The sequence below is a fragment of the Aplysia californica genome, unplaced genomic scaffold (assembly GCF_000002075.1).
Source record: "Aplysia californica isolate F4 #8 unplaced genomic scaffold, AplCal3.0 scaffold00129, whole genome shotgun sequence".
Taxonomy (NCBI): domain Eukaryota; kingdom Metazoa; phylum Mollusca; class Gastropoda; order Aplysiida; family Aplysiidae; genus Aplysia; species Aplysia californica.
Window position 1 is genome coordinate 1,043,647 of NW_004797399.1, and position 26,905 is coordinate 1,070,551.

Sequence of the window (26,905 nt, forward strand, 5' to 3'; positions counted from 1 at the left end):
CAAAGATATGAAAGCAGCCTGTGCTTTTCCAATGCGGGACTTTATTTTAGCACCTGTTCCTCCTTCTCTGTCAATTATACTTCCAAGATAGAAGAAGGATTCAACGTTTTCTAGTGCCTTTCCATCTATTGTGACCTGCTCCTTTCGTTGTGCATCTGTCCTTAGGACCTTTGACTTTCCTGGGTGGATCCTCAATCCAACAGACTCCAATATGCTGTTTAATACTGAAGTCTTTGCTTGCATCTGTTATCTGTTCCTGGGTGTGCGACAGAAGCGCCAAGTCGTCTGCAAAATCCAGATCGTCCAACTGTGTCCATTGTATACCATTTCTGTGTCCTCTGGTGGTTTCCTTCATCAGCCAGTCGACTGCCAATATGAAGAGGAACGGTGATAGTAACCATCCCTGTCTCACACCAGTCTTGATGTCAAAGCTGTCAGTGAGCTGGCCATCATGTACAACCCTGTAACTTGTCCCTTCGTACATGCTCTTGATGAGGTTCACCAACTTCTATGGGGCCCCCCACATACACACAAGCCCGTGCACATACACACACAACCCAAGCAGTCGGTGATGAAACCTAGATCTAATGTCGTAGCCCATCCCGCGCTAAGCCACGGTGAGATATAGATCTAGTCAACAGGCGAGGAAAGCCCCGGAAGACGACAAAAATAGAAGGCAGAAATAGGCCTACATCATCTGGGCCAATCACAGAGGTACACGTGCTAGGCGCTCGCTGCAGCTTCATGTGTTCTCAATACTGAATGAATGAATACTGTCATTACATTTCAATATCAAGCAAGCTGGGAAGTTAAAATAAACAAACCGAAGCGACTATTTCTCCGAACACTCGCGAGAATAAAATTGATCTCTATTTCTCTTAACGGTTTCCGCCCTCGAGATTTGTTGGTTATTGGCATAGATGTACACTAAAAGAGGTAACTCTATGGTTATTGGTGAGAGTTCGGCATCATCTTTTATTCTGCCATGACTGGGAAGAAGCGCTTTTGCCGTGAATTCAATTTCTAGAGCTAGATTTTGGATCATGTCTGAATATATTCAGATATATATCTATATAGATCTCTAGATACTATACTCTATACACTTCAATTGTGATTGGGGCAACCTTACACACCCACACACACACTCACGCACGCGCAGGCCACTCCATTCATAAATTAAAAAAATCTTGAGGACAGAAACCGTTAAAGGAGAAATAGAGTCCAAGTTTATTTTCCTGAGCGTTCAGAGAAATATATCTAGATCTATATCTAGATCTAGATCTAGATCTAGCAGGCCAAACCCCCGTCCCCCCCACAACCAAAGAAAGAAGAAGAGTGAAGAGTCTAACAGAAGAGTCAAGAGATCTAAATCTAGATTTGAAAGTGGCTATTCTCATCCGCCCGGAAGTTCTCGCAAGATCAACTCCTCCCCTCTTCTCTGTCTCTTTCTGAATACTGTCTATCGGTGTGGACGATCAAATTGACCAAAACAAAGTTAAAAAATGATGTTAAAACACAAAAGTAAAATAATTTGGTTGTCTACAAAGATGCTACGGCTATTTAACTTTTCGAATCGAGCCGAACTCCTCTCTCTCTTCACTGCCCACAGACAAAATTGTACGCTTTTAGTAGGCTACAGTTGTAATGGAACGTTTGTTCACGGCACAGAATTCTACAATTTTTCTGTTATCACAGTGTAGAATTCTGTGGTTTAGGGTGAACGCAAAATTTGGTGAACGCGCACCGGGTGAGAATAGCCACAAGACTCGCCTGCACTATTCTCACTCCAGGTGAGAATAGAGGTGGCCTCTAGATTTAGATCTAGATCTATATCTAGATATATCTATATAATCTAGAATCTAGATTCCATTTTATATGGAAGAGGCTAGCCGTACTTAATGACGGCTAGACTCGCAGTCTAGCCGTACTTATTCTTAATATGATGGCTAGACAGACTGACCATTTACAAAAAATAGGCCTACTGAATTGTAAATACATGTAGATCTATACATTTTTAGTGTTCAGTACCTAAAGTATTTGTGTATTTGAGACGAAACCAGGTGCCTTAATTTAAGGCATTGCCTTAATGACAGTGCATGTCCTCCTGTTTTCTAATGTTAATAGGGCCTAAGATAAGTATGGCTAGACTGGCAGTCTAGTCTAGCCGTACTTAAGTACGGGTAGACAGCCAGGCCAGGCTAGCCGTACACTTAATATTGATCTGATGGCTGAATTGTAAATGAAATTTTTAGTTTGCAATGCCTAAAGTATTTGTATTTCAGACAAAACCAAAAGGTGCCTTACTGACTTGCATGTATTTGAACCTGAATAATTACTAGATATCTAGATCTAGATATAGATCTAGATCTAGATTCTAGATCTAATCTAATGAGACCTGTGTACTTAACAGGCTTGAGTCGATAGGGCCATAGCCTAGCAGTCTAGCCGTACTTAAGTAGTACGGCTAGCCACTTCGTATTTATATCTAGATATCTAGATCTATATTTCTATATCTAGATCTATATATCTAATCTAGATCTATATCTAGATCTAGATTTAGATCTAGATCTAGATCTAGATCTAGATCTAGCACCTAAACTAACCTAACCTACCCTCTCTCATTTTTTGGTCCAGCTCATCCAACGTTGGTTCGATAAGTTCCCAGCCATCAGGGGGTGGCTTTCTACTCCTTTTCACTTTTGGCATGACTCTAAATATACCTTCGCTTAGCTGGGACTGGGAAAAATTAGAATTCTTCTTGACGTTGTCTTGTCGTTGGCTTGCGACTGTTCTCGGGCACGTCCGTCAAGTGGAAAACACAATACACGAGAATCTATCTTGGCAAGATCAGAATGAAACGATGAAACTGAAGTATCGCACAGTTTGTGTGCACAACGGCAAGCGATACTACCAATGAGAATAAAGTCATTTCGATATCAAATGCCAGAACAAACACACGGACTTATGCTGTTCATTTTTTTTTTCTACTATAGGAGTCTAGATCTATATGTTCATTTCCTTAAACTATCTGAAATTTTTACGAATTGTGTACTATTTTTATTTTTGAGAAAAGAGAAATAGATTGAACATTATTTTTGTTCGCAAACGCTTTTGTTTGGAAGCGTTTGTATCAGCATCAATTTGGGGATAACTGAACAACAACGTTCATTGTGCATGTGTGTCAGACAAAGCTCCTTAAGGTAGTGTAGGATCTTTGTGTTATTACAACACACATCATATTTTATTATTCTTAACATTACTGTTGTTACATCTAAATATCAAGCTTATAATCGTTTTGTTGTCTAATTCAGGGGAATCCTTGCTGAAATTCAATGTCAATTTTTCTATTCAACGTGGGAATAGTACTCCAGACGTAACTACTCTACAGTATCGATATCGTGTTTCTTCCAGATTGACACAACAAAGATGTCGGCCTGTGCGAATGGAGAAGCTACGGCTGATGACGCCGAAAATGCTACCAAATCATCCAGCACGCCTGTGTCAGCTTCCGAGATGAACAAGACAAACAATTTTCAAAGAATTGCTCAAAAGAAATTGCTTGTGCGTGGGTATTCAAGAAGCAAAAAATTGGAAAAACTCGCTGTATACTCGAGCTGCAAGGTAAGTAAACAATCTTTACTTGAGATAGCGTGGTGTATTATTAGCCCATTTTTGTTTGTAAACAATGCTGAATGCCATGCCATGTGGTCTCTTTAGACTTTAGCGTTTGGGTTCGAGTTCATCATGGGGTCTCTAAATTAACGATAGTTTCAAAATGATAATGTATTACACTTGATGGAGAGTTTTTTTTCATGAGGCCCCATGTTTCCCACTTTCTTTGCTGTAGAAAAAGGTAAAATTGGAGATTAGCAGATGGCCGTCGTTATTCGGACTCGGGTCCGGAAAAAAGGAAGTGTCTTTGTTCTATAGATCTAACGTTCAGTGCTTCCAATTTTCCGCCATTTTTTAGTTTCCCCCACACCTTATCTGCTGATCCAATGCCCGCCGCCTCATTGATACGCCCCCCCCCCATGTTTCCTACTTTCTTTGTTGTAGAAAAAGGTAAAATTGAAGATTAGCAGACCACCTGGCACCTGCATATTATGAGCTGTGTAAAAAAAAAAATAGGCCGATTCGTTCAAATACACAAGCCTGTGTCATTCGATTGTTTACCAAGAAAAAAGTTGTGTTGCTGAGTAGAGCTGAGCATACGGCAACTCTTGATTCCATAGACCAGCGCACAATTCATTACGTAGATCTACGTCAAGACTATTTTATTATTGTAATAATGATCAGTTGCCGGGGGGAAAAAGACTGACGCGTATGCGACGTTCAAAGCCCGGACCGATAGTGCCCACCACCCTCCCCGACACGCACACAGCCACACGTGTGCAGGCCGCCCATCCGACCCCGACACACGCTAACGAGCCATCTTTAATTGCTTCTGATGACCTCTTGACAAATAAACATTTATTAGAAGAGCTATAACTTTTCAGGCCGGCCTCAAATTCATCATAAGATAAAAACTCGGCTCCGGCACAAAACGCCTTTTTGCCCGAAGTGTTCCCGGTCTCTACCCAGCCTGAGGCGAGTCACGAGTGAGGCAGGACAGGAAGCCGGAGTCACGAGTCACAGGAAGTCGGAAGTGATGTCATGCTGGACAAGAATCAGAGTCCGGATAACATTTTTTCATATTCGGACTCGAGTCCGAATAATCACTTGTTAGCAGATCTCCTGGCACCTGCATATTATGAGCTGGGTGAAAAAAAAAAGACCGATTCGTTCAAATACACAAGCCTCAAATTCATCATAAGATAAAAACTCGGCTCCGGCACAATTAACGCCATTTTGCCCGAAGTGATCCCGGTCTCTACTCAGCCTGAGGCGAGTCACGAGTGAGGCAGGACAGGAAGCCGGAGTCACGAGTCACAGGAAATCGGAAGTGATGTCATGCTGGACAAGAATCAGAGTCCGAATAACATGTTTTCATATTCGGACTCGAGTCCGAATAGTCACTTCCTTTTCCTGATGGTCTTTGGCCTTTGGTAAATTTTTACTTTTTTTACACCCACACACAGATACACTGATATGAAGGCTAAACTAAAACTGCCATAATTTTTGCTGCAGAACACACGTGTTGCCACTAAAACCCTTGCAAATCAATTGTTTTCATGTAAATATCAATCCTAATTACCAAAAGGCCACCTCTCTTCTCACCCGGGGTGAGAATAGTGCAGGCGAGTCTTTTGGCTATTCTCACCCGGTGCGCGTTCACCGTTATAGCCTAGATCTAGGCCAACAAATTTTGCGTTCACCCTAAACCACAGAATTCTACACTGTGATATCAGAAAAATTGTAGAATTCTGTGCCGTGAACAAACGTTCCATTACAACTGTAGCCTACTAAAAGCGTACAATTTTGTCTGTGGGCAGTAGAGAGAGAGGAGTAGCGCGAGAACTTCCGGTCAAAACAAAATGGCGACCCGCGTAGTTCGGCTCGATTCGAAAAGTTAAATAGCTGTAGCATCTTTGTAGACAACCAAATTAATTTACTTTTGTGTTTTAACATCATTTTTTAACTTTGTTTTGGTCAATTTGATCGTCCACACCGATAGACAGTATTCAGAAAGAGACAGAGAGAGAGAGAGGGGAGGAGTAGATCTTGCGAGAACTTCCGGGCAAAACAAAATGGCGACCCGCGTAGTTCGGCTCGATTCGAACAGTGAAATAGCCATAGCATCTTTGAAGACGATCAAATTAGCTTACTTTTGTGCTATAACGTAATTTTTTCTTGGCTTTTATCAATTTGATCATCCACATTGATAGTAAATATTCCGAAATTAGGAAAAACAGGTCTTGTTTCAAACCGGGTGAGAATAGCCTACGGTCGCAAGTCTCACCCCGGATGAGAATAGCCACTTCCTTACCAAAACCTCAAATTATTTCAAATCATTGTGAAATTCAAAGGGGGGCATGCCCCCCTGAAACCCCCCAGTTTCTTTTTAGGTCAGGGGGGCATGCATGAGCAGGAAGAATTAGAGCAGGAGGAGAACAAGAAGAATCAAGTATTAATATATCATGTTACAAATTGGGGACTTTTTTGTTTGTTACCCTACCTTGGGAAAGAGGGAGAGAGGGGGGGGGGCAGTGAGAGTGACATGGAGGGTGTCGTGTTGTCGAAAGCGCCAAGAGTACCCTACCGTAGGCCTAATGTTTTCATGGGTCACAGGTTCGTCAGCCAATCATAGCCCGGTTTATGTCCTGCGTGTAGGCGCATGTCAAAGTCACGAAGTATACACTCCCGGTAGGGGAACTCTTTTGTGATTTCGGAAAGTTTCAGCATCCAAACCCTGTATAGAGTGTTTGTGTGTACATGAGAGAGAGAGAGAACAGGGGGAAGCAATGATTATAAATACCATGATAAAGCAATGGGGCGAAAAGCGTGCGAGCTCACGAAACTCCCGGGGGGAATGTCTGCGCGTCAGCCGACGGTCAACCGCTGACCTGCTCCCTTATCAGCGCGCACCTGGTGCGGGAAGTGCGGCTCGTTGTTCCATTGTTAGAGGCCATTAAAAGCTTGAAATATGTTGGTTTGAAGGTGAAGGCTTGCGTGTGACCAAGGCCCATACAACCAGATGGTTTTAGAACACTAATCTTAGTCTCAGCCCCGAAAAGCCTTTTTTTTCATCACGAGGGTGATAAAATCACAATCCTCTTTGATCCTCCACACTTAATTAAGAATTAGAAACAATTTGTTGATCTACCACAATTTATGTAGGCCTACTCATCATGATGATACTGCGAGCTGGGCAGTTATTGAAAATTTCTCCGAAAAAGACAGTGCCCTAGGTTTAATCAGGGTGGCACCCAAGTTAACCAACTGTGTGTCAAGTTTTGGACGACAAAGCGTTTGTTTGGCTGTGCAAAAAAAGCAAAAGCAAATAAATTGGGACACTACATAAATATGTATCTCTGAATTAATCCTTTGTCTGACATCGCTATATCTGATTTCTGTAAAGACTGATGATCCTTTCAACGTTTTCATGTGGTCACTTGTGTCATTCTCTGTCGAATATCGTAACCCAGTAACCCAGCAGACACTTCTGTGGTTGAAAGATAATTCATGAAGTTTGGTCCAGAAGACAAAACGAAAGTTACAAAAGCATTACTATGAGTCAGTGAGTGGATCCACAACATCACTGCTTTGCAAGGACCTGTGGCAGACATTGTGAGCTGCAATGGAGGATTACTTACAGTGATATCAAGATGAACTTGAACATCTGTTCTCAGTCACCATGAGAGGAAAAGGTGGACATATCTTGATAATCCAGACCCCCCCCCCCCACACACACACACAACAGTTACATTTTCGTTTGAAGAGACAGACAATGGCCGACAAAATTATGATCGCATCGCCTTCAAGCAGTTGCAGGGATGTAGTGGATAGCTTTTTGATAAATCAAAATCGAACGAGTAAGAAATTCAGTCAAACAATAGTTGCAATTCCGGTAGACCTTGATAAAAAACACAGATACCTTGTTAATTTTGTTAAATTTTGCAATACATTAAAGATGCAAAGCACTTAAAAATTATATTTCTGACGTAAGTGGAAACACTTTGAAGACGATGTAGTCTGCAAGACTGTACAGGGATATTCACGATTCCTCATCTTTCCATGCAAAGCACCTTACCCTCATCAGCCCGAAACAATTTGAACATTGTCGTCACGGTGGCTTGAAAAAGCCAGTTTTAAACTTGTGGAATTTGTTGGTTTGTTTGCAGCTGTTTTTTTTTGTTAAACGCATTTTAAACCTTTGGTGTAAAGAGTAACAGTCGCACAGAAGACAGAATCTAAAGCTAAAAATGCCCCAGGAGGAAAACGTTATTGAAAACAAAGGTGATTCCTGCAATTGCAACACAGTGGACTATAAGTCAGTGTATTTATTAACGTCAGACTGCACTATGATCTTTACTGTGCTGTCAAAAATTGGTGGCGCAACTTGTCCTCAAACATCTCTTTAACGGATGAATCAATTTAACCTAAACTTTGCACAGCAGTTTGTATCAATTTATCTTAACGTATTCATATGTTTCCACAACGACTGAGGCTATATTTAAAAACGTATCTTCGTGAATTTATATCGAATACTAAAATGGGGCGGACTGGTCACCCCACAGCTCGTGTTATAGTAACACTGCGTGTGTTGTGTGAGCTCATTAATGCGCAGAGCGACGTGCGCAGTCGCTGACCTTGATTCTCCGACGATGCACTAAGGCCGAAGAAGGATTGCACCGTCTCGGTATTTACGGTCTCTGGGGGGAAGTGCTAGCAAATATCACATGCCCCAGTTGACAGGAAGGGAAAGAGAGATCTAGGCCATTGATCTAGAAGAACCTTTAAGTCGACTCTGACTGAGCCAAGAGGGCGCTGAAAATTTCTGAAATCACAATACCGGGTCTGTATACTTCACGATTTTGTTCCCGGTTACCGGGTCTGTATACACTGCCATTTAAAAAAGTATTTTTTCTTTTCAGTTTCAGTCTTGACTAGGATACTAGATTCTAGAATTTAAATTCACTATTAAAATTATGATAATAATGAGAATGATTAAAATTTATTTAGTGTTCTGTGTTTTCTAAGTTAGAGGGCTTACTTAACCGAATTAGGTAGGCTACATCGGGGATTTAAAAAAATTGCAGTGGCGCTGGGAACGTTTGCAGGCTATGATGTTCACGGCGCCCTGTATGTAGGCCTAGTCTGTGTATTATGAAAGTTTTTCTCTGGGGTTGCGCTGCAGTCAATTTTCTGTGGATTGTTGTTTTACCTTTTCAGCACTAACATTATCATCCATTTCTTTTATTTTTATTGTGAATTACCCCACTTTGCCGCTTGTCCAATGGTGTATAAAGATGAAAATCTAGGACTAAAAGATTGACTTGGTGATGGGGTCAGTAAGTCCGAATTCGGGAATCTCAACAACTGCGATTGAAAATACAAGCCGCGCGAGCTGTTCTCCGTCTGCTTCAATATAAGTTTGTTCAAATCGGTCATCAGTTTTCACGCCGAGTTCTATTTCTTTCGCTGGATGTTTTTTTGGTATTCTTTCACTTTCCCTCCCGTCTCACAATTATCTACCAATTGTACACTTTCTTTTAAATATTGATGCACTGAACACGAATATCAACTTTACTTCATTTCCGTCGCAAATTAATAGTTTTTGAAAATTTGATTGTTCTTAATCGAGCTATATCACATTATGCCAAAACGCGTAGTAATTTTTGCGCTTGGAACCAATCGGGGGGCTTTAGGGGGTAAAAAAAAATCTGGGAGGTTGCCCCCCTGTTTTAACCCCTAATTTGATATTTTACAGTTATGTTTGACATTTTCTAGAAAATTGATTTGCGACAGTTTTGGTGGGTTATGTGTGATCTGCAGCAAACAATACTGCAGTTTGACCCACGAAGCAGTGCATCTGTGTGTGGGAGTGAAAGTAAAAATTTACCCTTTTTTTTTCACCTGAAATCTGACATCAAAAATTTGGTTGAGATTCCTTACTTTGCACTTCGTGGCCCATTGCCATGTCAGTCTATGAGACCTGGATATAGACTTAGATTTTCATCTTATCGCCTTGGGACAAGTGGCGAAGCTGGGTAATTTACAATAAAAATAAAAGAAGTGGATGATAGTGTGAGCGCTGAAAAGGTAAAACAATTCACAATAAGATAAAAATTGACTGCAGTGCGGCCCCAAAGAAAAACTTTAATAATACGCAAACTTCTTTCAACTCACTGTGAACATAGCCTGCAAACTACAATCAGCGCCATGAACGTATTCACTGCATTTTAAAATCGAAGCCCAAGTCACAAGCTAAAGCAGATAGCCTAAATCTTGGAGGCACCTCTCTCGAGTCCAGCATGACTAAACTTTAAGTGCAGTATTTGAGTCTCTTTTGTCTAGAGTAAGTCCTAGATTTGTACTCTTTTACTTCCCCTTCCGTCTCACACTTACCTTCTAGTTGTCCAATTTCCACTATACGCTGAACACAAATAGCGACCTCATTTCCGTCGCAAATTAATAGTTTTAAAAATATTTGATAGTTTTTAATTGAAGTATATCACGCTAATTGTTTAGATTTCCGCATCTTGAACCAATTGGGAGGTTTCGGGGGGAGGGGGGGGGGGGGGCTGCATCCCCTGAATAAAAAAAAATCTGGGGATAACCTCCCATAATTTAATGTTTTGAAGTCAAGATTGAATTTTTCTTGAAAATTGTGGATTTGCGACAGTTTTAGTGGCTGTGTGATCTGCAGCAAAAATACTGCAGTCTGACCCCTAAAGCAGTGCATATCTGTGTGCGGGAGTGAAAGTAAATGATTTGACTGCAGTATTGACCACTGATTTCAATCATCAAAGTTAGTCCTGACCTTAAAGAGCCTTGTCTTGTCTTTTCTTGGACGCAGAGTAAACCTGGAAATTTCTGTCTCATGGGTTGAAATTTTTCATTCTTAAAGTTAAAAGTTTCTTTTCATCTTCAGTTTGAAGGGTGCAAGTGCAATGGATGGAAGAATCCAAACCCTCCATCCCAAACACCTGCATCTGATCCGAACCAACCGACATCAAATCTCACTGATCCCTGCAAGAGCTGTCGCCACAACTTAGGTCTGTTTTTTTAATCTCCCACTTGAATAATTAATCATAATATTGTTCCAGCAAATGTACAGTTTTCACCATACATTCAAGCCATGCTGAAAGAGTTTGTTCTCTCTAAATATGGAAATTTGGTTACATGATCCTTGCCCGGGGTCAATAGTCAATCCCATTATTTGTTTAATTTTTTTCTGTGATGGGAGGTTTCCATTTCCTTACTTCCTCTTTATAATTTTTTATACAGTCAAGTAGTTTTTTGTTCATGTTGATTGGTAGTGCAGTGTCCGTTTTTGTGTGTTCCTGTGGTATGTGTTATTTAGTTTTGTGTGAAAAAAGTCTGATTTCCTTCTGTTTGCTTTATAGTTTTAGTAATTCTTTCCTTTAAACACTTCCTTAACCAAAGATTTATTATGATATTTCCTTTGATTATGTCGTGTCGAAAAATATCCTAATTTGAAATTCTGTCAGCAATGATGAAAGCACAAAGCTGTAGCATTCAGAGTAAGTAATTGCTGGGAATTTTTTTTTCAGGAGCTCACGTATCCCACTTGGAGTCAGCTGATGAAGAAGAACTGAACAGACTTTTGCGCATCGTTGTCGATGTCGAAAATTTGTTTGTCTGTGTCACAAGAGAAGAGGATGCAGAAGCGAAGCAAGTTTACTTCTATTTATTCAAGGTTTGTTCGTAGAATCTGTGTTCCCCCTTTTAGTTTTGGGTTAATAGATAACGTAAGTTCATTCATGTGATTTATCATTCCTTGTTCTTTTTTATTTAAAGTACAGGTACAGATAATGTGCTATAATATTACTTGCCTATATGACATCCTACACCTCACATTTGAGATAAAGAAGACTTCTCATATCAATTTAAAGGGAGTCCAGATTAATTCTTTATAATCAATCATTGGGATGGATATGATGAAAACTTGAGTGTCCTTGAGAACATTGGTTGTTGTTGGGTTCGATATAGTATTAGAAACAATGTCATAATAATTGATAAGTTTCATTTTTTTCTTTTGTACTTGTCCTTTTCAATTTGAGCCAAAAAATAACCATTGTAAAATCTTTTATGCATGTTGCCAATATCAAATTGTACTGGAAAGTTGAGTAAAATTGTGTTGTTTGCCTCTGCTTTTGATTTTTTAAAAACTATCATTAGTTTTGGCTTTAAAGTACAAAAACGTAAATATTTGATAAGTGTGAATAGGAAATCCTTAGACTTTTGCTCTATGCAAATTTTACTTACAGAATATTATTATTACTGCTGCATATGTCGGTTGGTGTATGCATTTTTTGTCACTTTGGTTGGAAATTTTTAACCACAAATCACTTTCTTTTCCCAGTTGTTGAGAAAGTGCATACTTCACATGAGTAAGCCTGTCATAGAGGGCAGTGTTGGTACTCCGCCTTTTGAGAAGCCAAGCATTGCAAAGGTACTTATTTCTTTTCACTTTTACCTGATAAAGCTGTTTTGGCTTTTGCTGAACATGGAGGCTTGCATTTTTGCAAAAAAAGGTATACATGTATATGTACTGCAGTTTGCTTTGTGGTGAAGCCATCTATCATATTGACTGTTGCAAGCCATCTAAGTCCAGAAGTGCGACTTTTTGGAAAACAGCATGTGAGTGTCAATCCTGTCAAAAAAAAATAATCATGTGCACATTTATGTCAACATCGTATTTCATAATTTTTGCTCTGTAAACTTGCACTATATAAAGACGTGAAGCAAGTAGGTTTCCGAGTGATTATGTCAGTGAAGAAATAAACTTGACCTTATTTGGGACTTGCACAGTTTGTGACTCTTAACATCGAAATGGGTGTGGGAAATGAAGTATTTGGCAATTAAAAGAAATGTGTTTGTAGTAGTGGAATATCTTCGCTGTAGCTGGAAGAGAAAAATATGGCTGTTTGATTACAATTTTCAGAAAGTTAATTATAGAGTCAGTCTTTAAAATATTATCGTGATGTTTCTGAGCCAGATGCAAGTCTTTTTTTTGGGGGGGGGGGGGTGGTGTCTTTTTTTTTCAGCATGAGGGGTGAAATTGAATTAAATACTTGATTTACAGCAGTGACTCTTTGAATTTATTTAATCTATTTTTTTGTTTTCAGGGAGTCACAAATTTTGTGGTGTATAAATTTGGCGCGTTGGCTCAGAAAGAATGGCAGACCATGTACGACCTGGCCAAGATGTTCCTGCACTGCCTCAACCACTGGAAGTTGTGGCCCCCAGCCAGCAGGGGACAGCATCTGGGTGAGAAAGATGAAAACGACTACAAGTTGAACTACACAAGGTTTGTACTTTTGTAACAGATTGGCCTCACATTTTGGTGTTTGTATACACAACAAAAGTTGTTTTTTTTTTTTTTAGATTTAAAAAAGTTTTCCAGCGTTGTCTCTAAAATTTTGCTGCTGTCCTTAAGAATAATATGTCTGTATACCTGATGGATCAAAATGGTATATGCAAAATTAGGGGAACAGTCTTCTCATCTTACTGATCTTGACTCATTCCATTTCAAAACTTCTGTTGACATCTGTAATTTATATCAAAGTTGATGGTATTTGTAAAGATATTTATAAATGTATGTCTTCTAAAGTGCAGTGAAAACTAAGACGGCTACCCATTGTCAAGGAGAAAAGCAGCTGTCTAAGACGGATGACCTTCTTTTAAGATGGCACAAATATAAAAATATGCCAGGGAGGAAATTGGAAGTGGCTGTTTGTAATGGTGTAATGTCTTATAAAATACAGACTGTCATATGTAATCTATATCAAAGTCACCTGCTATTTGTATTGTAAATATATTTATAAATGTATGTCTTCTAAAGTAATTGTAACTCGGAAAGATTTGTTTTCATAGCAAATTTTAGCTTCAAGTTTTCCATATAATATGCTCACATTGTAATATTTGCCACTCTCTCTTTTCATAGTAGGGTAGAATGGTTTTATTACTGATTCTGCTTGTTCAAAGTTCATGCCATCATATAAGCACAAGTGAAAATGGGCAAGTCTGTGTACTTTACAAAGGTTGAGCCTCTTGATTTTGGCCTGCTTTCAACTGCATATTATATCAATATGTCGAGGCAGAAGGGGGTTTCAGTTACAATACCTGTTGTCTGACAAGTTAGTCGTTAGGATGTTATACTTTAATTATTCAGCAACAGCATGTTTCCCCGAAGTAGGTCACATTCTTTATCACATAAAATTACATCTTTTGTTGTAATATTATGCTTTGTTTTGCCTGTTCTTGCTTTCGGTTTGATTCGTCTCTATACATTTTTGTTTGTCCTCTCTCTTCCCAAACAGATGGTTGTGTTTCTGCCATGTACCGGCGTTCTGTGACAGCTTGCCCCGCTATGAGACAACGCTCATCTTTGGGCGTACTTTGTTACGGTCCGTCTTTCAGACCATGAGGAGACAGCTGCTGGAGAAGTTTCGTGCAGAAAAAGACAAAATGCCGCCGGACAAGAGGTCTTTGGTCCTGACACATTTCCCAAGGTGATTTCTAGTCTTCTGGTTTCTCCACAGTTGCTCGCCTGTTACATAAAATGAACCTTAAGGGTGGGCAAGGGGTGTACTTAAGTGTTTTTCTAATTTGTTTTATCTTTTGCCTTTTCTTTTCATTGAAAAATTGTGACATCAGCCCTTTATAATCAGGGATAAAAGTTTTCTAGCTAAAGCTGTTGGCTCTCGACTGTTTTTCAAGAAATGTCAACACTGAAACCAAACAAAAGGAGGGTTTATATGTTATGCTGAACTATTTTTGAAAAAGCTAACAGTTGTAAATGCTCTGATAGTAATGTCCCCAAAACTTACCCTGTCTGTTCAACTTTAATTCTTATATTCATGTGAAACGTAGAATTACACCATTTTTCTGTTAGCAATTGTTATGCTGACCGGTCCAATAACGTACTTTAATGGGGAAGGAGCAGTTCTTGGCCAATTTTCTCATGTTCAATGCAATTTGGCTTTGAATGCATGCATGCTGTACAGTATAGCGTAACAGGAATGAAAGTCATAGGTTACCATTATCTCGTGTGAACAAGGCAGTGACAATACTCGTACACTGGCAGTCCTACTTGTTTACATGTGCCTCTGCTTTCTATTGACACACCTTGGCTGTGTTACGCTGGTGTATGTATGTATGGCCTTAATTGTGTCTTGGCAGATGATCTTAAAGCAGTGTGCATGATACATCTCTTCATAGGCAGTAGACATAGAGGAAGCAGATTGCCAAAGTTTTGCTTCCTTCCGTTCAGATCTTGATTGCCTTGATATGCTTCAAAGTAGAGAAGTGGTCAGTAGGTTTGGAATTGAGGAAGGTTTGAGGGGTGACTTACTATTTTACAGATGTAGTAGGAACATTTTTTTATAGGGCATTAAAAAAATTTGCTTGGGTGTGCTGCACTATTGGAACAATCGTATACCATGAAAGTATTGATATATTCTCTCCTTCTTTGTTGAAGATTTCTCACAATGCTGGAACAAGAGGTGTACGGAAACAATTCTCCCATCTGGAACCCAGAGTTTTCTCAGCAGACCAACAATCTTCCATCTCCGTCCCCTGCAGGTACATTTGTTTGTATTAGAAGTAGCTGCAGAAAAAATGTAACTTCTTACCTTAGCGTGCTGTTTGTGTCGTAATAATGCCCTTTGATTAGAAATATGACGAACCTGAGAAATAACCCCAAGTTACCCACCAACCATGCCAGCATGAACTGGGCATTGGACTTGATACTTTTGCTTGTAGGAAGAGTTTTTCTCCTTTTCCTCCTCCTCTTCTTCTCCTCATTCTCCTTCAGCTCCTCCTCATCGTCCTCTCTTTCCATGGGCTCAGTTGGTATCATGCTTAGTAATGGTGCAGATGAGTATGGTTCAAATTCCTGAAGAGGGTTGTTTGTGAAGTTTTGAAGGCTCCTCTTCTACTTTATCGTAACTGTTATGTCGTATGCTGTTGGCCCTATGGCACAAGTCTGTGACTTTAGGGTCTTCAGTAGTCCCCTTTAGCATCCCATCAAGTTACAGTAGCTTACTGTGGAAGGCTAATGTAGACTGGTTTGTCTCTTGGCTAGTGAGCCCAGGTGGTGTGGCAGGGGTCAGTGGCCTCAACCGCTTCACTTCGTCCACTGTCGGAGGGGAGGCTTGCTCAGGATTCAACATCAGCCCCGGCCTCTTGACCAATGGACGCAGATCGTCTCGCTCCCAGGATGCTGCGGGTAACTTTCAATCTTTCGTTTCCCCTTTTTGTTTTATATCGCAGTCTTCTTTTTTATGTACCATATCTTGTGTTGATGACAAATTTTCTTCATTTGGGTTTAGAATATTACCACGGCTGATCCTTTTCGTAAGTTTTCATTTCTTTGCTGTTCCTCTGTGTAATAATTACTACAATATTTGCTCTTGTATGTGTGTTTATTTTTAAGTTTCCTTAAGTTTTAGACTTTTACTTTGTCTTTGCTTTTCAGCTGTCTCGATTTCTCCCTTGAACTGAAAGTAAAATTTACCTCAGATTTTCTTATATGTCTTATGCATGAAGAAATACCTTGTTCATAAAGGAATTGTCAATTTTTTCAAATTCATATACACACACTCCTGTGCTTGTGGTGCTTTAGAAAAGCTCTATATTTTGACAGGTTGTATATGTCTCTTCAGAATAAAATTTTCAAAATTAATTCAAATACAGAAAAACGCAAAGCTGACGAAGCCGGCCTTAGTGATGGTGCCAAGAGACCGAAGATCGAGGGAGATATTTCCAAGGAAGTCCTGGAGGAAGTCTTGGCTGAGATCAATTCAGAGGGAGACGGGGTTATTGTTGGACCAGAGGTGTGTTTTGCCTTTCTGTTTTCTCTTTTATACTGTTGCTTTTCTTCTTAGCACTTTTCATTTCAGCGAATGTCTTTTGTGGGTGGTTGGAGGGTGCCACTGTTAACTTCTACCAAAGATCATACATAACAAGATAGTTAACTCAGCTAAAAAAAAAAGTGTCTGCGGAAGTCCGCGCATTGGTTCAGATGACGCTGCAGTCTTTGTTTTGAAGCTCTCTTTAATTTTTCCAGAAGAAGAATAGGAATAGCACCGTTTGTTAGTTTCGATTTTATTGTTTTTTACACAAATAAGGTAACTCTGTTTGCAACGTCCGCACTTTTTCAAAGAGGGCGCAAACGGATTTTGAGGACACTTTTTTAATTGGCTCAAAGAGGAGAAGTGGACTATGTTGTTATGTAAGATCTTTGCTTCTACTTCTTTTGTTTCTGTCTGTTTGTCTTGCCTTTTCTCTCCAGTAAATGGTTATCTTGTAGGTGTGCTCTTCTCTTCATTCAAACAAAGAATACCTTTATTAATGTATTGTTAACTAAAAGTTGCTCTCTTTTCAATATCGTAGACTGCAGTAGTAATAGTTATATATATTTTTAATGATCAACACAAAATGTCTCTTAGATTTTGTAAAATTGTTTCTATTACTGAAATTTTGTATTTGTTTTGACCGGAAAAAAACTTTTACGCTCCTGAATCGTGTTCACAGAGTTTTTTGTTTTAAAAAAAAATCTTTTGTAGATATTGCACCCATCTCATGCTGCCCGGGATGAACAGGCCAGGCAGGAGGAGAAGGATGGCAAGATCGACTTCCACATCGTCAACAACTCGCTCAGCCATCGCCCCACCCGCCAAGTGTTCCTGTGGCTGATAGAAGTGCAGAATCTCTTTTCTCATCAACTGCCACGCATGCCTAAGGAGTACATCACAAGACTGGTCTTTGATCCGTAAGTCGGCCGGTTTTTATTTTTGTTTTGTGAGCGATGATGTTATTTTATTTCTAACAGTAACAGGCATGTGTGTTCTACTTTCTTGGTGGGATGTTGGTTTGGTTTTTTTTTTCTATACTCTTATTGTTGTGACATTTTAACTTCATTGCACGAGTACACTGGCTGGTTGCTCAACTAATGTGTGGTATTGTAGAACTTATTAGGGGAAAAAGCCACAAGATGGTCTTTGTGGCTTCTGTACTCCATTTTTATGCCAATAAAAAGAAACTGTACCATGAACAATAGATTATCTTGAATTTACTCAACTAGAAGATTTGCTTTTCCACATGTGTCTATGCTTTTGCTCCCAGGAAGCACAAGTGTCTTGTCTTGATCAAGAACAATCATGTGATTGGTGGCGTCTGCTTTCGGATGTTCCCGACCCAGTGTTTCACCGAGATTGTGTTCTGTGCTGTGACCTCCAGTGAACAAGTTAAGGTAGGTGCCTCAAAACTGTTTGTAGAAAAATAAGGTCTCTACTTTTATGTTAAATTCACCATGAAAATGAATAAGGGGAGGACCAAGCTACCACTTGAAGGAGCTCAGTGAAGCAAATTGCTCATGTTCACATTAGTCGAGCTCATTTCATCGGCCATACCTATAGGTTCTGATAATGTACCACATGTTCAGATGTAGGAAAACATAAGTGGGTGGATGGAGGGTACCACCGGTAAGTCCTTCTTTGCTCTCTCTCTGCTTCTGTCTTGCCTTTGTTCTAGTACGACACTAACTGAAAGTTATTGTGTGTGTGTCGCTCTACTTCTTTTTCCCTTAAACAAACGAAGACTGGGAAAAAAAAAGTGCTCATGTACTGGTAAATTAATACTTATTGCTGCTGTTATTTTTGTGTTTTTCAGGGTTATGGCACAACTCTGATGAATCATCTGAAGGACTACCACCTGCTCCACAACATCACTCATTTCCTCACATTTGCCGATGAATTTGCCACAGGTTACTTCAAAAAGCAGGTACGTTTATTTTATAGAGCACATAGATTTTGGGGTCCAGTGCAACATATATTTTACTGTAGTTACAACAAGAAAATATTGATTGTAAAAGTTTTGAAGAGGTATGGCATGGGTTGTTAAGTAATTGGCTCAGGTGGACGGTTGCAAATACAACTGTTGGTGTTTTCACCTCCGGCTCAACGCATGGTAAAGATGCCCACCTCTATTGACCTGCGGAATTAGAAAGAGGCGATAAGATTTGTGTTTGTGTAAAGTCACGGTTTTGATCCCATAAAAACTAATGAATGATCTGAATAAAGGATATTTTAATGATGGCAATACATGCCATGGTTTATCAAAGATATTGTTTATATTGTCTTCTCTCGCCCGTGATTATTTTTTTGCCAGACATGTTGAAACTCATTAATCTTCATTCGAGATAATGGTTACCTGAATATCAAATTCATTTCTAATGGTTGTTACTTAGACCTGCATGTTTGCCGACAATCGTCTGAAATCCGACAATCGCGACCCGACCCGCGAACCGGCCGATGCTATCGCTAGGCCCGCCTGTATCAGTCAATGTGCGTAGTGCGAGGCTTGGCCGACTGCCAGCGACCCATTTTTCTCCCGTCGGCTTCGTCGGCACTTTCGTTTTCGTGCCGACGCGCGCACCGCCGACTGCCGACGTCGCCTATTTAGATTATTGTCGGAACCTAAGTAGAAATGGGAATACGAAAAAGGACGACAACTTAAATTATCTACTTTCAGTTTTTGAATTTCGTTTGTTGACTAATTCAATTGTTCAGATCGTGTGGATTCATTCAAGTCCGACTCTCTTGTGTTCTAATAGAATCTAGATCTAGATTTATATAGATCATTATAGACCTCAATGGAGGATTCATATTCCAATTCTATGGAGGATTCATATTCCAATTCTATTGTGTCAAAACTTAACATAGGTTGTGCTGAAATATTAATATTGGTAAAAATAAGCATTTATTTAAATCTAGATCTAGATCTAGACTCTAGATATATAGAATCTAGACTCAGCTGAGTCCCTCTGTTCGGAATCGGATGCGGATTTCTAGATCTAGTTCTAGGCCTATTCATATTCACTTGTTCTACAAGATCTAGATCTAGATTCTGGATTTATTTAGATTACTAGAATCTAAATCTAGATGGAGGATTCATATTCCAATTCTATTGTGTTATTGTATCAAACCCTATAGCAATGTAGATGTAAAAAAAAAAAAAAAAAATTTTCATTTAGGAATTGTTTTGGCCTTTTTACATGAGGCCCATTGCAGGTTCTTTTTGGGGTTGGGGTTAGGGTTAGGTCTCTTTTTTATTGTGTTTGTTGGGGTGGTCGCTCGTCACTCAGATGTCCTTCCTTATGACACCCACAAAGGCTTGGGGGGGGTGGGGGGGGGTTGCGCAAAATTTTCAGACAATCTGGTTGAGGCTCACATGCAGGTCTAGTTACTCTTGTACTTATCTCATGTAATTAGATAATTATTTTTTTGTTTTCAGGGGTTCTCAAAGGACATCAAACTCCCTCGGTCGCAATATCTGGGATACATAAAGGATTATGAAGGAGCAACATTGATGGGATGTGATCTCTGTCCAAGAATCAACTACACAGACTTTTCAAGGGTTATACGCAAACAGAAAGAAGTATGACCCTCTTCATTAGTCCTTTTTGTTATATTTTATTACGCTATTATTGTTATCGTCTTTCATTTTTTGTTGGAAAAACTTGTTTCACCCTCATGAACTGTCCAAAATTATGTTTATTTGAAATAATTTATTTCAATTATTGTTGTTATGGCAAACAGACGTGATTATTGCTTTCTCATTTTTTTGAAAGTTCTATTTCGAATGATGGGTAAGCACCTTTAGACTGCTATTTTTATAATATCCTATGAAGGTCAATATTTGAATATAGATTGTGCTTGGATAAAAAGAAACCCGTGTGTTGTGAATTAATGTCGAGAACAGACTGTAACAGTTTCTTCAAGTGTTTTGTTTATTATTTGTATTTCTGTAGATCGTGAAAAAGATTGCTGCTCGGAAGGCAATAGAAACAGAGAAGGTGTACAGTGGAGTGGGCCTGTTCAAAGAGGGGATCAAGCTGCCCCTGCCGGTGGAGTACATACCAGGGCTGGCCGAGTCGGGCTGGAAACCTGCTGCCAAGTATGTGTTGTGTCCATGGTATTAGAATGCTGTATTCGTCGAACTGTTTTAAAGAAGAGGCTTCTGATTTAGATGATGGTGAAAAGATACCAATAGTACTTTTATTTTTTTATGACGGTGAAAAGATACCATAGTGCTTTTATTTTTATACTATTTATAGTGCTTTCCCTCTGTTCTTTATGTATAGTGCTTGCCATCTATCCTTGTCTACCCTTTTGGTCATCAGACATGGAAGAAGTTTTATTATTGTAGCTTTTTCCTGACTCCTGATTTGTATTGAAGACGGATCAATGAAAGCAGTGATTTCCAAGCAAAATAGGAGAAGGTTAGTGTTCATAGAAGTCTGCACTTCAATGATTGCGTGCCTCTAATTTGTGCCAGCATCCTGCCCATGTTCATTATTATCCAAGAGAGGGTCGTTGAATTGTTGTTTTGATTTTAGCATCAAAAACGTCTTTTGAAGAGGTTTTAAACCTTACCCTAGAAATTGAATAACTTGCCTTGGTTTGATACATTTGGTTTTAATGAATTATGGCTGTGTTCATGGCCTGTGGTTCACCATATGATGTAATTTTTCTGTAGATATTATATTGTTCAATACTGACATTGACAGGAAAGAAAAGGAGCAGTCTCTGGAACCAGATCAGCTGTACAACATAGTGAGGACCATTCTTCAGCAAGTCAAGGTCAGTTGTGCAGGCAACACGCTTGTTGGTGTCTTGGGGCGTCCTTGAAGTACCACAAGTTGTGAAAGTGTTTAATCTCTGCTTGGTGTACCTAGTGGTATCCTTTCTTTTAGGATGGTATACTGTTGAACTTGCTGTAACGGCCACCAGTTTAACTCTTTATCTCCGGTGAGCCACTGACAGCGGCTGGGTCACATTTCTTTATGACTGCTTTGACATCAATTTACTTTTTGGCAATTGCTGAAAACAGGTCTTTTTTATCGGGATTTCACTCTGTAGATGAAGATCTATCAAAATAGGTTTATTTGTTTTTTAATTTAATCACCAATTTAGTGATGTTTTCGTCATTTTTAGGTTTAGTACCAAAAAAGGACCCCGGCGTAGTGCCCCCCCCCCTGGAGATAAAAAGTTAAGATAATCATCCGTACAAACAGTCACTTCCCATTTCCTCCCTTCTGTCTTTTTTTAAAAAACATTATAATGACACTGTGTTTAAAGGCCACTTTTCTCCTTGGCAAAGGGTAGTCGTCCAAGACAGGCTCAGCTCTATATCCCTATGGCACCTGTAAAATAGTATGGCACACTTTTGCACCTTCCTTGATTCAAAATGTATATCCCTATGGCGTCTGTAAAATAGTATGGCAAACTTTTACACCTTTTTTTATTCCAAATGTAACGCCATGTCTCTCCTTTGTAAGTGGAGATCTGAAGGGAGGGGTAGTAGTGGCCTACTTGGGCAATCTACTTCCTCTATGTCTCTTGCACAGACAGAACTGTGTCATGCATACTGCTTTAATATCCTCTTGTCAAGACACAAATGGGTGTAGATGGTCCATTCTAGAAATATTGCTTGATCAAGCTTCTAGAGGGTGGGGGGGGGGAGAGTAAAAATGGAATAACAATGTTTAGCAGATTTTGGAGAACTTCGTGAAGAATTTACGTAATTTTTAAAAACATTAAATGTTACAAAAAAAAGTATTACTTTTTTAAGTTTTTGGTTCAGGTGATATCTAGGAATCTTTTTATTCTTTTATGTTCTCAGCTCAGCAGCTGAGTGGTTCTTAGTGTAGGTTGTGCAGTCCTACTCTATTTCTCTTTCACTTGAGAGGTATTAAGTTTGATCTTTTGGTTCTGGTTCGTCTCTTTCGTCCTAGCTTTGCTCAATCGCAACCCGAGTATATTCGTCACACCTGTCTGTGGACAGTGTTATGCTGTTTATGTTGACGGAATAAATCTTGAGGTTATTGTGGTATTTCTTTTGACTGTGGATACATACATGTTGTGGATTTTGATTGGTGATTATTATTTTTGTGATGGATATTCTAAATGTATGAGAGCACATACCTGGATTGTGTCGCTAGAAAGTCCTTCTTCTTAACTCTCCATCTTTTATATCTGTCTGTTTTGCTTTTTCTAAATATTAAATGACCTTTGTCAAGTCCGTTTGCTTCTCTTTACTCAAACTCAATCTGTATTTATGTGAGTGGTGTTCTTTTCTGTACCTTTCAGAGCCACGCGAGTTCCTGGCCATTCTTAAAACCTGTGGACAAGTCTGAAGCTCCAGATTACTACGACCACATCAAATTCCCAATGGGTAAATATATTACTAGTCCTTTTGCTGCTCAGTTTTACTAGCTGTTGTCTCAAGATTTACTGGGAGGGTTTTTTTTGGTCAGATGTCTGTTCAGTAGCTAAGGTGGAAGGACATTTTTTTTTCAGGTAGGAGAGGATTGACAACTGAAGTTATGATGTTCTTGTGATATAGTTCGAATTATTTTATCTCATTCTAATATCTTAGCCAGGCTCGATCTCTGCTGCAAAATGCTAGAACATTTTAAAGTGCCACCTTTGATTTAATGGAATATAGGGTCCGGTATGAGAATTGGTATGTGTTGATAAAAAATTACATGGTCTGATAATATCCTGTATTGCTCTGTTTCAAAGTCATTGTTTAGGCTTGAAATATCTAGGGAATAATTACATTATTTTGAAAACTCAGAATCAAGTTCATTGTGAAGACTTATTAACTCACTTGAGCCTATTCCCGTGTATTTATGGGGCGCGCCGTCGGCCTGGTGGCCAAATCTCGTGTATTTACAGGATGCGCATTAGCAGTCGATATCTCGGGTGTTTTTCGGTTACAAGCCTCGGGGTCCACAAACAAACCTGTAGGCTTATTACATAATAAATCGTGATATTGTGGTGTTTTCTTCTCTTTAGCATATTCTGGTAATTTTTGTCTTTGTGGCATATTGTGATTTTTTTTCTCTGTAGTGTATTGTTCTATTTTTCTCTCTAGCATATTGTGATATTTTCTCTCTGCAGCTTATTGAGGTATTGTTCTTCTCTCCTCCTCAGACCTGCGCACAATGACAGAGCGGTTGAAAGCCCGCTATTACGTCCACAAGCATCTCTTCATCGCGGACATGAACCGTATCATCACAAACTGCCGCTCTTACAATGAGCCTGACACAGAGTACTACAAATGTGCAAATACCATCGAGAAATATTACATCACCAAGATGAGGGAAGCTGGGCTCATGGAAAAACTGAATTAAAACTTCATCAGTAAGAAGTTTTACTGCGCAAGTCCACCATCTTCCTTCTTTCCTGTATAGTAATGTACATTACAAGCAGATTTTTGTTGTTGTTAAGGTTGAATGTAATTTAATACAGTGTGTGAAATGAGATGCTCAGATGTTGTTTTGATAATGTTTCAGGTAGACTGCCCTATAGATAATTTAATAAACCATTTTACCCCTTGGAAGCTGTCCTGACACATGCCCTGAATCTTTAGAACAAGGGAAATAATTCCCTAAAAACGCCATACATTTGATAGGCAGTTTAGTGAAAATTTCAAAGTTCTCTATGATGCTTTCATTTGGAAGCTCTTGCCTTCATGATCATAAAACAGTTTAAATTGTGTTGATATCTTTATTAGTTAAAAAGTTATGACGATTTTTTCATGTTAAATTTTCGGCCAATTTGGGGTCACTTTTACATTAGAGTTTTTGTGAGAAGAAAATGCAATTAAAAAAAAAAAAAAACGACCATAACTCTGCAACCCAGGTCCATTATTTCAAGTGTAATTCATCAATTTGTAGGAAATTTTACATATAATCCGTCCAACTACAAAACAACGGTGTGCAACACCAAGGAAAAATTTGTTGGGTGGTTATAGGTATTGGGTGGATAAAAATCACAAGAAATGATGATCCGAATATGACAAAATCTGCTATATCTTCACTTCTAATGGTCACATCAAGACATCATATATCATTCTCTTTGTTTTTTTCAGAGGTCATAATAAAACAATAACATAGCAACAATTTGAATATTCTCAGGGATTAATAACACTGAAATATATTTCTGAAATGAATTTTTATCGAAAATTGAAAAATTTCGTTAAAATGTCGATTCTGGTTGAAAACACAACTTTGAATTTTAGTTACTGCTTTAACATGACATTACAAACACAATCTTATTCACTACAGAAATAGGGCTTGCATACCATCAGATGCAGAGTTCCATTCATGTATGAGGCGAGTTTTAAACGAGTATCTCGGACTTTCTGCTAAGACTAAGACACTGTATCCCTTTCAGCACAAGTTGACCATGGTCAAAGCCTGCCTTCTAAATGATGTAAACTGTGCCAATAGGGGAGTAAAGACACCTACATTCTCAAAAAGAAAATATCAGTGGCATAGAAAAATCATTTTAAAAATTACATTTCAAGCGAGTCTTACAACCATTGCATGCAAAACACAATTTTGGAAGTGAATCAATTCAGCAAAAAAAGTATGGCTCAACAAACTCAAAGAAATGCAACAGCACCCAATACAGCGTCAGCAAACAGAGAAAGAATGGACAGTGTGTGGTCAACAGAACTTGATTCAGAGTCTTCTAGACCCTAGTACCCAACAACGATTTCGTTTATTGTGCTGAACACTGTGAATTCTACCATAATGCTCTGTAGACAGGTCTATAGTGTGAAGAAATGCAATACCAATAAGACTTTCTGGTTCTTGTACTTGTATGTACTGACTTAATCTCTCTTTCACAGAATCACTACACTCTAGCTCTAATACAGATTTTGCCTTTAACACTTTTCCACCACATGCCTATGTAGTAAAAAAAAACCTTGTTCCACACACCATTTGAGCTAATCTGAAGGTGAAAGTAGAGGGTTCAGAGAAATGGGCACTGCTCTCTTGTAAATGCATGGATCATTACCAAACTTGGAGGACAGTTGTATGAGTGAATGAGGTTTTTGCTCATGTGAAAAAAAAACGAATCGCATGATCATGGCAGACAATTTGCATAAATTATGCAGTTTTTACATGAGATATAAAACCTGCCACTAATTTCCCCTTCCTAAAGCAAATGCCCCAGAAGGATAATATGTGCAAAGTCAATTTTGTTTGTGTGTGTGTGTGTGTGTGTGCGCGCGCGCGTGTCTATGAATATGTAGGTCTTTTGAGAAACATGATAAAAAAAAATGTAACGATAGCTTACAAAAGTAGCAAGAAATAAATGGAATTGTAAGCCTACTCACTGTGCAAATATATAATCCAATTTTTCTTGCTCTAATATGGAGTTTTGTAGAAATTAGTCCGTGAGCTGTTTGACGTCAACAGCGGTGTGCCAGATGTGGAAACAGTCACGGTCAACACACAAAGCAGTGTTGCACTGGAGGCAGTAGAAGCGTGTCTGGGCCCTTTTCTTGATGGTTGCACAGACCTTACATACTGGGCGATGTTTCGGTTCCAAGTATTTGGCAGGGCAGTGCCCGAACTGTGCAGCAGAGAGCCTGTCAACAGTTGGGTTCGGCTGCGGGTGGCATTTTGATTTGTGCAAAGCCATGTGGGGCTTGATAAGCGCATCCACTGCAGCAGACCTGAAGTCCTTGATGTTGTCCTTGCCACCGCTGTGTTTGTATATAATCTAGGCATTCACAAGGCAGGCATCTTTTACATAGTGGTAAAGTACGAGATACCATTTGTAGCTGCGGTGGGGATATGAGTAGTTTTTGTGCAGCTGATCGAAATGATCGACGCCGCCCATGAACGTATTGTACGTCTCACTCAGCAATTACTGGCTTTTCGACGCATCGAAACCCACTGGCATCCTTTGCAGAGCGCACCAACTTGTCCATAGTATTATTTGTGTGAACTGTGCTGAGAAGGTGCACACGTTTTGTATCGTGCCAATCCGTGGCAACCATGTCACCAGACCTAGAAAATACTGGCTCGTCGCCTTTTTTCAGGGGAAGGTTGGTGTGTTTTAGGGCATGAAGGAACCCCTTTCTGCTCTCCACAACAGTGCCCACTACTCCAGTTTGCTTTTCCCTCAGGTCTGCAAAGAGTACTGGAGATGTGTAAAAGTTATCACTAAACAATATGAGACTCTTCTCAGTGTACCCATCCATCAGGGTCTCCACATGTTGATGTGTGAATGGCTTACTCACTGGTACTGGAAAGTAGTCCTTCCCAGTGTACACAATAAATTTTAGACAATAAAACTACACAGTCGCACAAACTAAAACCCTTGAAACCGCGTTTTGTCGATTTGTCTGGCATATACTGTCGAAAGTGACATCTGCCTTTGAAGCGAGCCATGCTCTCGTCTAC

The 26,905-nt window shown here is 39.4% G+C and overlaps 2 protein-coding genes across 3 annotated transcripts in view; one reads left to right on the forward strand and one right to left on the reverse strand.

Moving 5' to 3' along the window:
• LOC101855863 (protein BUD31 homolog) overlaps positions 1–2,888 on the reverse strand; it is a 14,065-nt gene extending 11,177 nt beyond the window's left edge. Inside the window, exon 1 of the mRNA XM_005096463.2 lies at positions 2,613–2,888. Within this exon, the coding sequence (XP_005096520.1) occupies positions 2,613–2,706 (94 nt within the window). The 5' untranslated portion in view covers positions 2,707–2,888. The remainder of the gene's footprint in view (positions 1–2,612) is intronic.
• A 307-nt stretch (positions 2,889–3,195) lies between these two features.
• LOC101856257 (histone acetyltransferase KAT2A) lies at positions 3,196–25,128 on the forward strand. 2 transcript variants are annotated; one of them, XM_013081414.2, is made up of 17 exons: positions 3,196–3,621; positions 10,535–10,658; positions 11,178–11,323; positions 11,990–12,079; positions 12,756–12,937; positions 13,950–14,141; positions 15,110–15,213; positions 15,695–15,859; positions 16,327–16,466; positions 17,199–17,404; positions 17,758–17,884; positions 18,304–18,414; positions 19,927–20,070; positions 20,444–20,589; positions 21,203–21,275; positions 22,785–22,869; positions 23,634–25,128. In XM_013081414.2, exons 1-17 carry the CDS (start codon positions 3,427–3,429, stop codon positions 23,831–23,833), a joined length of 2,430 nt encoding a protein of 809 aa, XP_012936868.1. In that variant the 5' UTR covers positions 3,196–3,426; the 3' UTR covers positions 23,834–25,128. The 2 variants fall into 2 exon arrangements, with proteins under 2 accessions (XP_012936868.1, XP_005096521.2); XM_005096464.3 differs by having other exon boundaries at positions 3,199–3,621; positions 15,716–15,859.
• Positions 25,129–26,905: the final 1,777 nt, after the last annotated feature.